The sequence below is a fragment of the Brachycentrus maculatus genome, unplaced genomic scaffold (genome assembly GCF_059751285.1).
Source record: "Brachycentrus maculatus isolate JH-2025_06_01 unplaced genomic scaffold, ASM5975128v1 h1tg000398l, whole genome shotgun sequence".
NCBI classification, from domain to species: Eukaryota; Metazoa; Arthropoda; class Insecta; order Trichoptera; family Brachycentridae; genus Brachycentrus; species Brachycentrus maculatus.
Window position 1 is genome coordinate 59259 of NW_028281147.1, and position 13242 is coordinate 72500.

General features: G+C 31.6%; 1 protein-coding gene across 1 annotated transcript in view; it reads left to right on the forward strand.

Moving 5' to 3' along the window:
* The window catches only part of LOC148302903 (alpha-N-acetylgalactosaminidase-like), a 118870-nt gene that overhangs the window by 41760 nt on the left and 63868 nt on the right, over positions 1 to 13242 (forward strand). Inside the window, exon 2 of the mRNA XM_088270866.1 lies at positions 9627 to 10084. Coding sequence (XP_088126992.1) covers positions 9915 to 10084 — 170 coding nt within the window. The 5' untranslated portion in view covers positions 9627 to 9914. The remainder of the gene's footprint in view (positions 1 to 9626; positions 10085 to 13242) is intronic.

Sequence of the window (13242 nt, forward strand, 5' to 3'; positions counted from 1 at the left end):
CAATTCAAAATGAATATAAAAATAACCACTGTTTCTTTACATAAAGTTATTTTTATTTAATCTCAATATATAAAAATATGGAAGTCTGAGTATTTACAGGGTTTATGACCTGCCATAATCTGGTTTAGCTGCCTGTCATAGAATGGTTAAGGTTAAATGAAGAAACCTAGATTTGTAAATAGGGATTCAGACACACTCAAAAATAAAAATCGTATTTTCAGGCGTCTTTAAACATACAGGTAGTATTTACCTTAATATCTGTAGGTAAGTGCTTATAACTCCTTTCTTTTACTTTTCCTTTTAATGTGATCCAGTTCCTACTTACAGAAACCGGTTATACAAGTATGTATAGGTAAATAAAAGCATATAGATAACGACGACATAATGTATCGACACAGTATGAATATTTACTATTTATGTCGTTCAACCTACCATATATATTCACAATATTTTAAGTATCTAAAAAAATCTTCACAAATTCTGGATTTCCTCCAATTGAAGTTAATATTTATATCAATATTGTTTAAAGTCATTTGCCATTATTTCGTGGACTAACACGATGATTTCAATATCATATAAAACTTAACCACTTCTTTTTAAAGACCAGTTTTTGAGTTTATTAATGTAAACACGACTAATTTCGAGAACTACGTTGTTCGTTTGTGTCACCTGTTGATGAGAAAATCTATCGTTCTCGAAACTTGTCGTATTTAAATTAATAAACTCCTAAAGCGAATAAAAAAACCAATGTTTTTTATTTGTTTATTAAAGTTTCAATAATATTACATTTTAATTCCTTAGCTACACATATCTTCTTATATAAAAAATATTTGTCCGCCTCCATAGTGTAATGGTCAGCACGCTCGGCTACCGTTCTGGAGGTCCCGGGTTCGATTTCCAGGGGGGTCAAATAAATATTAGTGATTTTTCAACTGTAATATTTATTCAATATTACCCTGGACTGGTACCTGAAGCGGAGGGCTGATCACCTTTCCTTTATGTGTAAACGATCAAGATAACACTGCGTTTATATGACGCAGTGCCCTATGCACCATTGGGGTGCGGATAAGGGTTTTATTATTATTATAAAAAAATATACTAGTTATTCTGTGCCTCTAAAAAAGAAAAAAACATTAATAAAATCATATATTTGTTTAAATCATCAAAAATTTCTATTTTTATCTCAACATAGCAACATAGATGACGGAGTATATGAAAGTCTGGGTATTTACAGGGCATACGACCGATCATTGGCTCGTTTAAGTGATCACACTTTATACACGTGTTACATTTACCATTTTTCCCACGATTGACAACAACACTACTTACATTTCGGATGTTAAATTTATGCTTTAATTGAAAAAATATTGCACGTACTATTTCATCTCTCTATTATAAAAAAAACGACAAAAATATGTCAACATTTATAAATCAATATTGTTCACACTCCACACCCTATAATATAACTAAAAATACATATCGCTCGCTCATTTCAACAACGTCATATATCAAAAAACTTGATTTTTCAGGAGATCGTTTTTAAAGTTTAAAAATATAATAAAATGTATTAAAAATAAATATCAAGCCTTTTAAACTTTTTACTGTGCAACAGATCTCTTTAAGTAAAACTTGAATGTTTTTTCTCCATTTGATAAATATTTAGTATATTTAAAAATATAATAAAACAATAACTTTTCTTGAAAATTCGACAACAACACTTTCTGCCCTGTAGCGGGCAAATATTAAATTAAAAATATGCCACTTTTGCTGGGATATAGTACATTTTCTGGACATTCCGAAAACATGCACAACTGAAAATTGACGATTTTTGATATATGACGTTGTTGAAAGGAGTGAACGATATGTATAACGTATTAATTAAGATTACGTCAAATCCGGTGAAAAGTAATGACGCCACACGTTTCCTTTCCGTAAGAGCTAAAGTGAAAAGCGTCGTATATTAACTTGATATGCATAGTTTTGCCCTAGGCCATACCTAGCTGTCGCACTGTGCGGTGGTCGCACGAATACACAATATGACGAAACTGTGGACATAGCTTTAAATTTATTTATATTATCTTCTTTTTCTTCTTTCGCGTTCTGTCTTCCACTGCTGCATTGCCTCTAACGTATCCTTTAAATTTTTCGGTCTGTTGCTTTTAATTTAAATTTAACTCGGCAAATTCCACTATTCGCTCACTCCTTTCAACAACGTCATACCATATATCAAAAATCGTCAATTTTCAGTTGTGTATGTTCTCGACATGCCCAGAAAATTAAAACTATATCCCAGCAAAAGCAGCATATTTTTAACTTAATATTTACCCGCTACAGGGCAGAAAGCGTTATTGTTTTTTTTTTTTTAATATTCTAAATATTTTTCAAATGGAGAAAAAACATTCAGGTGTTACCTAAAAAGATATGCTGCACAGTAAGAAGTTCAATAAGTGGCTTGATTTTTATTTTTAATACGTTTTATTATATTTTTAACCTTTAAAATCGATCTCTGAAAAATCAAGTTTTTTATATATGACGTGGTTGAAAGAAGCGAGCGTATTGCTTAAAATTTGTGTTTCAATGCATTTCGCATAATTTTTAAATACCGTATGTGAAGCTAGATTTTAATTTTAGTGTTGAGGGATGAAGAGGGGGTTATATTAACATAAAGTGACTGACGATCAATTAATTTAAAAACACAAAGTAACCCGTAAGTGCCACACCCAAAATACCGTGTATTGTAATCACTTTTCTTATATCGGTAGTGTAAAGGCAAAGGGGTATATCTGTCTCAGACCAAATTTTACAGGAGAGCAAAAACAAACTTGTGAAATTAAATAACTCATTTGTTATATGTATTTTTAAATGTACATATCTTTATATAACTAAATTAGTATTGCAAATACAGTTAAATCCTTTATCCAGATTATGGAATACACTATTTAGACATTTTGTGGAACAAACTAAGAAAATGAAAAATTTGACAGATATACCCCTTTGCCTCTACACTACCGATATATGAATTGACTAACGCGTAATGAAGTAAAATACATCATTATCGGATTCGTTACATTCATTGTAACAGATTAAATTTTTCATCTATGTTGAGATGTCAATCAATATAAATAATTCACTTTGTAAATACCACTATTCTATCTAATAGTGGTAATTCTTTTCTTTCTTTTTTTTTTTCCATGTTCGCTCCCTAGGTGGAGCATATGGCCAACACGAGTCGTCTCCAAGTCACTCTGTCACGCGCCATCTCCTTGGCTTCCTCCCAGGTCAGTCCGGCGTCTCGAAGTTCCGCTGAGTATAGTCGGTGAATGGTCGTCAGCGGCCTTCCGGGGCGCCGGAATCCTCGGGGTTGGAAGAAGAGACATGAGGGGTTGATGCCCTCAGGTGGCATTCTAAGGACATGTCCCAACCATGTCCACCTTCTTCTCTTCAGGACTTCCAGTATGAGGGGCTGTTGAGTTCTTCTCCTCACATCGTCATTCCTGACGAAGTCATACCACTTTATACCCAGTATTCGCCTCAGGCATCTATTTTCAAAGTGGTAATTACCAGGTAAAAATTAAAAATTAAAATAAATGTATTGAATTTGATTTGGAAAACCACAAGTCATTAAAATAGTTAAATGTAGCTAGCTGTAATTATAGATTGGGAAAAATTCTACCTTTTTTGCTCTTGAATCAGTCGTTGATTTTTTGCATCGTCTTCGAAACGAAATTCTAAGGTGCCATTCCTTATATTCAATTCAACAATACGGCCGTCGAATTCCCCCGCCGGCTGCTGTTGAATTGAACTCTTTGTTTTGCTAGACGGACTCGGTGATCTATACCAAGGAAGGAATGATGAACCTTTTTTCTCAAGTGGGTCATTTAAAAAAAAAACATGTCTCGTATCACAAAGGTTGAGAAATTATAATTAATAAAAGCTTATCTTACTTTAAAATTTACTAGCAAATTTTCAAAGAACTCTTAATAAATAAAAAAAACGTAAAAAAATACAAAAATTAACTAACTAACCATCATGCATCTTCTTTGTAGACGTAGGCAGAGAGGATAGAAAGCCACAATAATCTGTATTTGCAAAGAATCCTCGTCTGATCCACATTCATGTATCGTCCTCATACATACCTGTGGATTATTCAGAACCCTAATCTTACTACAATCAAGTGTTTGAAACACTTGATCATGCAAAGTTTTCCTCGGTCATCCTCTGCTTCGATTACCAACCACAGTTGCTTCACAAATTGGGTTTACTTTTCTTTCTTCACTTATGCACATGCCCAAACCATTTCAATCCACCTTTCTTAATTGTAATATTTAAATAAAATCACAATTTGTTTGTGTGGTTATTATATCAAAAAATAATATTTTGATAAAATAGGGATATAAAAAAGGAAAAAAAATGTGTAAAAGAACTCCGACAAGACACATAAGGTGGCTTGTCTCTGAAAAAAAAAATATTTGTGGAATTATAGATTAACGTACATATTTTTGTACTTGTAAATACATATTTAACTTTTTTTTTTTCAAAACGTATTAAGTGGATAAGTCATATATACATATAATATTCCCGATGAGTAATTTATATTTCTCATTTTAGGACATGGGATTAAGGTTAACAAGACTGGAACACAAATAATAAAGTAACAAAAAAGATTTTTTCAAATAACCAAAACTAATACTAATACATGGCAAAATATTAAAACAATAAACAGGTTTAATAAATAGGCATAAGAAGCATATTTAAAAGAAATTTATGAGAAAAACATAAGGTAAGAAGCAATGAAATTAAAAAAGAATCACATCTAAAAGTTCAAACGTGTTAGATAATTATTCACTCGAGTCCATCGTTCGCCATCCCTGTTCAACAGTGTTTAGCGCGGAATACAAATGACGCCCGATAAACGATTCAACTGGCATGTCTTCAACGATGAGTGACCGCCAGCCAGGAACAGAGGTCGCCGTGTCAGAACTTTGACCTTTGGAAATAAATATATGCGTTAAACGCGATAAAAACGACATGACCGAGTCATCGAACTCGACACCCAATTTCGCAAAGTTATTAAATATTTTGATATAAGGTAAACTTAACTCATTAAATATAAGAGTTTCTGCTCAATAAAAAAGCTTCTTCGTCTCACCAATAGATGTCACTAGTGAAAATTCTTGTGATTCTTGTACAATGTTTCAAAATTGGATGATACATATATTTAACTTCCAAGAATTTGAGTAGTGTAGTTGTCAATCATGGGTAGAATTGGTGAATGTTACATGTGTGTGATTATAATCCAGGATTCGGACCTCACATACTAATATAAGAGTTTCTGCTTAGTAAAAAGCTTCTTTACATCTCACCAATAGATGTCTCTAGTGAAGTTCTAGTGATTTAAGAACAAGGTTTCTAAATTGGTTCATATATACAGAACTTCCAAGAATTTGAGTAGTGTGGTGTCAATCATGGGTAGAATTGGTGAATGTTACACGTGTGTAAAGTGATCACTTAAACCAGCCTGTAACGGTCATAGGCTCCGTAAATGCTTAGACTTCAATATTCTTCTTCATCTATATTGAGATGTCGAAAAATAATAACTTTTAAAATATTAAAAATAAAGAATAAAAGTAAATACCACTATTTATTAAAATCTATTGTGACGCGTATTTCGATGTATTTCGAATCATTTAATAACAATGTACATAAGAAAATGATGCAGATTGCATCGAAACGCTTGTCACAATAGATTTTAAGAAATAATAGTATAAAAGAAAAAGAAATTAATAGATATTATCACAAAGCCACTGCCTAATCAATTAATGAAATGTCGCTAAAAATTAAGAAAAATGTGTTGAGATGGTTTGGACATGTGAATCGAATGAGTAAAATAAATTTATGAGGCGAATAGAGCTGGAAATAAGAGCAGAGGAATACTGAGAAAAGCATAAACAAGTATTTCAAATCCCACGATGAGGTATTTAAAACAATCGACAGTTATGTCTGATGAAATGCATAAATTTAGAAGAGGCGGTGATTGTTTGCAAAGACAGATCGATTTAGCGTTCTATTATCTTTGCATATCCCTGCGGGCAACGCTGCGTGATGGCCAGTTAGGTGTAATTATAAGAATACTTATTTGTTTATTTTTTTCACCCAATTCAATGTACAAATCTAAATTTTAATTAATTTTAATATACTTTGTTTAATTTACTTTGCTTATAAAAAATTATAATTGTAAAACGAACTCCCTCTCTAAACACAAGCATCTACTTTATTAGGTAGGTAGAAACGTTAGATTTGAAATAAATTGTATATTTACTAACTTTTTTGTATTATTTAAATATGTATTTTGTTAAAAAAAAATATAATAATAATAATTCGTCAGTGTAAGAATGAGCTCGAATTGTATTTTTGAATGCTTTTGAGTAAGACTTAAATTTTAAGAAAATTTGATGAAATCGCCTTATAATGTAATACATATTATTGGAAACCATTTACGTTTAGACAGATATTAAATTTATGACCACGATTTGAGGATTCCAGAGTTGTATTTTTTGTGACTGTTATGGAATAAGTCTCGTTAATCCTAAAAATTACAACACCTTTAAAAACATTGCTATATTTTTATTCAAAAGGTATCCGGATCTACCAATAAATTAAGAGTTTTTATAGAGAGAACTGAGTATTAAAACGATATACATATTTTAATTTATTGCACGTTATTTTAAGTTTAAATTTATTACTATATTTACGTCATAATAATTAAAATTGAAGGATATATATATATAAAACTAACTAACTAACTAACCACCACGCCGCTTTTCCGCAGGGGTAGGCAGAGAGAATAGAGCGCCACACCACTCTGTCCTTGCAAACATTCTTCGCCTCTTCCACGTTCATTCATCTCCTCAAGCATACCCGCCAATTGTTACGACTCCTAACCTGACCACTTTCAAGTATTTGTGGCATACCTGATCGTACCATGTTTTTCTCGGTCTTCTCTGCTTCTTTTCCCAATAACCTTCGCCTCATAAATTTGTTTTACCGTTCTTTCCTCACTCATTCGTTCTACATGTCCAAACCATCTCAACACACCTTTCTTAATTTTATCGATAATGCTTATCTCAGCTTTGCATTCCTTCCTTATTTCACTATTTGCACATCTATCATACATCGTTTTGTCGCACATTCTTCTGAGAGATCGCATTTCGATATATATATAAATATATATATATATATATATATATATATATATATATATATATATATATATATATATATATATATATATATATATATATATATATATATATATATATATATATATATATATATATATATATATATATATATATATATATATATATATATATATATATATATATATATATATATATATATATATTTATATATATATATATTATATATATATATATATATATATACATATTATAATGAGAAAATAGTGATGTTTTGAATATTGCAAGCATTAACTTTGTGGAACATATTGATAAATTATTTCGAGAAATAAAAATACTTTGTGTTCTGATCCACTCACATTTTTATTAACCAACTAGTTTCGGCAACAACCTGTTGCCCTCTTCAGAAGAGGTTGTTGCCGAAACTAGTTGGTTAATAAAATGGGAGTGAATCAAAACACAAAGTATTTTTGTTTCTCGAAATAATATAGAATATAATGATTTTATTACAACGTATTTTAATGATGTAAATGAAAATTCACATACTAAATGTTGTAAATCTTAATTATAAAAACAATTTGATTGATAACTGTCAAATATAGAATAGATTACGGTTTATTTGTTGTTTACCAGCAAGCCCTGTGAATACCCATCCTTCTATATTCTTCTTCATCGCTGTTAAGATGTCGAAATGTAATAATAAGTAATATTTAAAGATGTCACAAGAATGACAAAGCAAAATCTTCGTAAATTCTCGTATTAAAATATGTATAAATCACACTTAATTGCATAGTCCTTGGGATTTTCAGACATATTTAAATCTTTGAATTAATTTTATATTGTAAAGTCAGCTCACGTTGTTTATAAAGCAAAACAAGGTAATTTACATACATCGCTCACTCCTTTCAAGAACGTCATAAATGAAAAAACGTTTTTTTTTCAGGAGAACGTTTTCAAAGTATAAAAATATAATACAATGTTTTAAAAATAAATATCAAGCCACTTATTGAACTTTTTAATGTGCATCATATCTTTTTAGGTAAAACTAGAAGGTTTTTTCTCAAATTTAAAAAATATTTAGTAAATTTCAAAAAATAATTAATCAATACTTTTTCTTCAAAATGCAAAAACAACACTTTCTGCCCTGTAAAGGGTAAATATAAAGTTAAAAATATGCCGCTTTTGCTGGGATATAGTACATTTTCTGGGCATTCCGAAAACATGAGCAACTTGAAATTGACGATTTTTGATTTATGACGTTCTTGAAAGGAGTGAGCGACATAGCAAGATGTTTCATTGTATTGTAGGTTATGTTGACATATCTCGACTAAAGTATCACGTAAGGCTTTATATTGCTTTTTTATTTATTACATATTATAAATAGCTGTAGCCAGCGTGTAATGATGCAAGTTCTTTGTGTTATGAATATTTTTTTATAAAACACCTTTTTGGTGAAAATTTTACTTCAGCAGGTGAAATTGTAAGCTGCTTGTATTTTCACCTGCTAATGAGAACATCTGCTGTTCTCAAAAGTAGTCGTGTTAACATTAATAAACTCAAAAGCGGTATAACACGAATGCTTAATTTTTATATGTAAATCGTCATTTTATTCCGCAAATTTAATGCCAAATAAATTAACAACATTTATTTAATATATATGAAAGCTCAGATCTTATCATTTTGCTTTTTCATAAATTTAACAACCAAGATAACACTGCGTCGATACCATGTCGAGCCCTTTGCACCATAAGGTTTTAATAATTATGATTTTTGACAAATTTTAACGATGGATTTTGATTAACGAAGGTTTGATAGTCCCAAGAACAAACAATAAATATGTTAACAACATTTTGAGTGTGTCCAAATACTTGTTCACAAAATCTGGATTATCTCCAAATACAGGAGTTATTTTCATATTATTTTTTAACATCTCATCAAAGATGAAGAAGAATATGGAAGTCTGGACATTTACGGGGCTGAAAAATCCCCGTAAATACCCAGACTTCCATATTCTTCTTCATCTTTGATGAGATGTTAAAAAATAATAATAAATATGTTAGTCGAACACTGCAATATATGGTTCTAAACATATTTTATTTGTTGCCGACAGAGGTAAAAATAAAACATGAAACAAAGGCAAAATAAAGGAATGGGTAAATGATCAAGAGTTTATTCTATGAAAATTAAAAAATTGTTTATATTTTTAATTTTTTCACTTTTTTGTGTGTATATTAGCTTAAAATTAATAAAAACCATAAATTATGTATGTAAAAAGAACTCCACCGACAATTCACACAAGGTGGCTTGGTGGGTCTCTGCAATAAAATATTAAAAATATGTTTATAAATGGTCTTTAAATAAATGTTTACAATTTAAGTAAATAAAAAAAAAATTGTGTATATTAATGTATTTTTCTTTTTGTTTCAGATATCTCCAATATCCTTCATATCATTAAGAATTAGTAATAATTTGTATAATTATTATTAAAAATAGTGAAATACTCTAAAATTAATCTTTACTTTAAAAAAATCGACTCAGAATCTAAAATCTGAATGAAGATAAAAATAAAATAACATACAAAACCATACAATCAAAAATGGTTGCGTAAACGAATCGAATCGATAAAAAAAACGCGTAAAAATATCGCTAGAATCTCAACGTCACGATACTTTGACGTTCAAAAGTGATTCGTCGATATAGCGTCTTTGTATCGAGATGACATCTGTGTGTGCGATGTGGAAGGTGTGTTTGGTCGCGTTCTTGGCGACAAATGTGATCGAGGCGCTAGAGAATGGAGTGGCGCTGACGCCGCCTATGGGCTGGCTGGCATGGGAGCGCTTCCGGTGCAACACAGACTGCAAGAATGACCCTGACAACTGCATCAGGTAAGAAAACTTCCGTTTATTCATTTTGGTCAGAAAATTATGACTTTCAGTGAGTTTCAGAGGCAGGAAGTGGCTGAAATTATCAGCAGTGCTTTTCACTCTTAAATTAAGTAAGGAAAAGTTGTTTTGAATATTGAAAGCATTAACTTTGTGGATCATATTGATATATTATTTCGAGAAATAAAAATACTTTGTGTTTTGATCCACTCACATTTTTATTAACCAAGTAGTTTCGGCAACAACCTGTTGCCCTCTTCAGTCATAAATTAAACCGTGAAGAGGGCAACAGGTTGTTGCCGAAACTAGTTGGTTAATAAAAATGTGAGTGGATCAAAACACAAAGTATTTTTATTTCTCGAAATAATATAAGGATAATTTCTTTAAATATTTTAATATTTATATTTTTCAATAGAAATAAATGACAGATTTTTGTGAGGACTTGCTGTAGCTGGTATCAAAGGTGTATGTATAATTACTGAAATTGTCAGCAGTGCGTTTCACTTAAAAAAAAATACAATACGTATTATACGAGTATTTATTTTTTTAATGTCATAATTATAATTTACATACATGTTTACAATTCTTATTAATAAAACTTTATGAAAAGAAAATTGTTTAAAAAGTGTAATTAATTACGACTTGCCCAATTATTTTAAAATTTTCACATCTTAACAATGATGAAGATTTTTTTTTATTACCTATCGTCCAAGCGACTCTAGCTACGGCTTATGCAACACCGCTTATCGTGTCCCTACTCAGGCTTCAAGTTTTTAAGTTTCATAGCCTATGCCTACTTGTGAGTGGATTTACTCTTTATGTTTAAAGTTCTATAATTTCATGTTATTCATGAGTGAAAATTCTAGGCAAAAACATTCGCAATGATGAAGAATATGGAAATCAGGGTATTTATAAGGCTTACGACCTACCGTAGACTGTGATAGTACTTTACACGTGTGTAAAGTGATCACTTAACCAGTCTATGACGGTTGTAAGCCCCGATAATTCTCAGACTTCCCTATCTTCTTCATCAATATTGAGATGTCAAATAAATATCCGGACATACTAAAAACTATAACTATCTAACTAACCATCACGCCGCTTCCAAACATTCTTGCTTGCAAACATTCTTCGCCTCTTCCACGTTCATGCATCTCCTCATGCATACCCGCCGATTGTTACGACTCCTAACCTGACCACTTTCAAGTATTTGGCATACCTGATCGTGCCATGTTTTTCTTGGTCTTCTTCTGCTCCTTTTCCCAATAACATTCGCCTCATAAATTTGTTGTAACGTTCTTTCCTCACTCATTCGTTTCACATGTCCAAACCATTTCAACACACCTTTCTTAATTTTATCGATAATGCTTATCTCAGCTTTGCATTCCTTCCTTATTTCACTATTCGCACATCTATCATAAATCGTTTTGTCGCACATTCTTCTGAGAGATCGCATTTCGACTGCATTCAGTCTACTTTCATCCTTCTTTTGCCAACTCCATGTTTCGCTTCCATACATTAGAGTTGGAACCATGACTCCGTTGTGCACTGCCAGTTTAGCTTCCGCTGATAGGTTTTTATTTGCTATAACTGATTTCAGTGCACCAATCACTTTGTTCCCAGCATTCGCTCTCCTTTCTAAAAAATATTTAATTCCATATTCTATTTTAATTTCACCAATTTCATTTTAATTTCACTATTTTAATTTCACATTAATTTCCCTAAAAAATATTTAATTCCATGTTCTATTTCATCTTTGTTGATATAAAAAATCTAAAAATAGCCTCTAAGTGGCCAAACCGAGATTTGTCCATAAAGACTTTAAACACAACAAAATGTTGTGTATTGCAATAACAATGTTATTTTTTCTAACTTATGAGTTGCCTAATAGGTAATAAAGTAAAAATATGTCATTATTGGATTAGTTACAAGGTTAAATAAGTAATTTGTTTAAATTTAGGTATAACGACCTTTGATTGATTTCATATTAAAATAATTGACTTAGTCGGTATGCCAAGGTTTAAATTATAAAACATTGTTTACAAAATAATGTGTGTAATTTTTGAATTGAGAAATTCAAGTCTTCCACTTTTTAATGTATTGTCCGTAAACAAAGAAAAATTAAACATGAAAAAACAACTGAATTAAACTTTTTTACTCGCTGGGTCCGCATTTAACAGTATGAAGGCTGTCTGGAGATCGGATTTATACTCGCCTGCATTGCTCCTGTTCTCTTATACGGCTGTGAAACATGGCACCTTACAAGGGCCCAGAGCAGCCGTGTACTAAGCTTTGAGAATAGGTGTTTGCGGAGAATCTTAGGCGTGCGGTGGTTTGACTTTGTGAGGAATGAAGAGATAAGGCGTAGGACGCAGCAAATCTTGGTCACAACTGTCAAGAAAAGGCGATTCAGTTGGCTTGGCCATGTACTCCGCATGCCTCCTGAGAGCCTTAATCAAGCTTGCCTCTTTTACAAGGCATCAGGTTCGCGCCGCCCAGGACGACCACTGCTGACAATTCGTCGGCAGTTCTCGTCAGAACTTCGGGACGCGGATCTGACTTGGGGGGATGCAAGGGAGCTGGCAGCCGACAGAAAAGCCTGGAGACAGTTTGTGGACTCCATATGCTCCACCTAGGGAGCGGATATGGTTATTATTATTATTATTATTATTATGGACGTCTCAAATAAGATGAAGGATATATTGTTTTTATTTATTTACGGTTCACAAACAATGAATAACATATTACAATAAACGAAATACAGTGCGATACAAATAGTTTTTATGTTTTTCATCAATTAGATGGGAACACAACAAGCTTACAGAAACAACAAAGGTGCAGGTTAAACACATATATAAGGAATAGTAATTTGGTTGTAAAAAAAGGGTACTAACAATTAAAAGTAATGAAGTAAGTTTATATGAAATAAGATGGAAGTTTTAGCATTCCAGGGCTTTCAATTCAATTCAATTTCAATTTATTCAATAAAAAAATAATATATACATAACAAACAATTTTGTCCGCCTCCGTAGTGTAATGGTCAGAACGCTTGGCTACCGTTCTGGAGGTCCCGGGTTCGATTCCCAAGGGGGGTAAAATAAATATAAGTGATTTTTTCACTGTAATATTTATTCAATATTACCATGGACTGGCACCTGAAG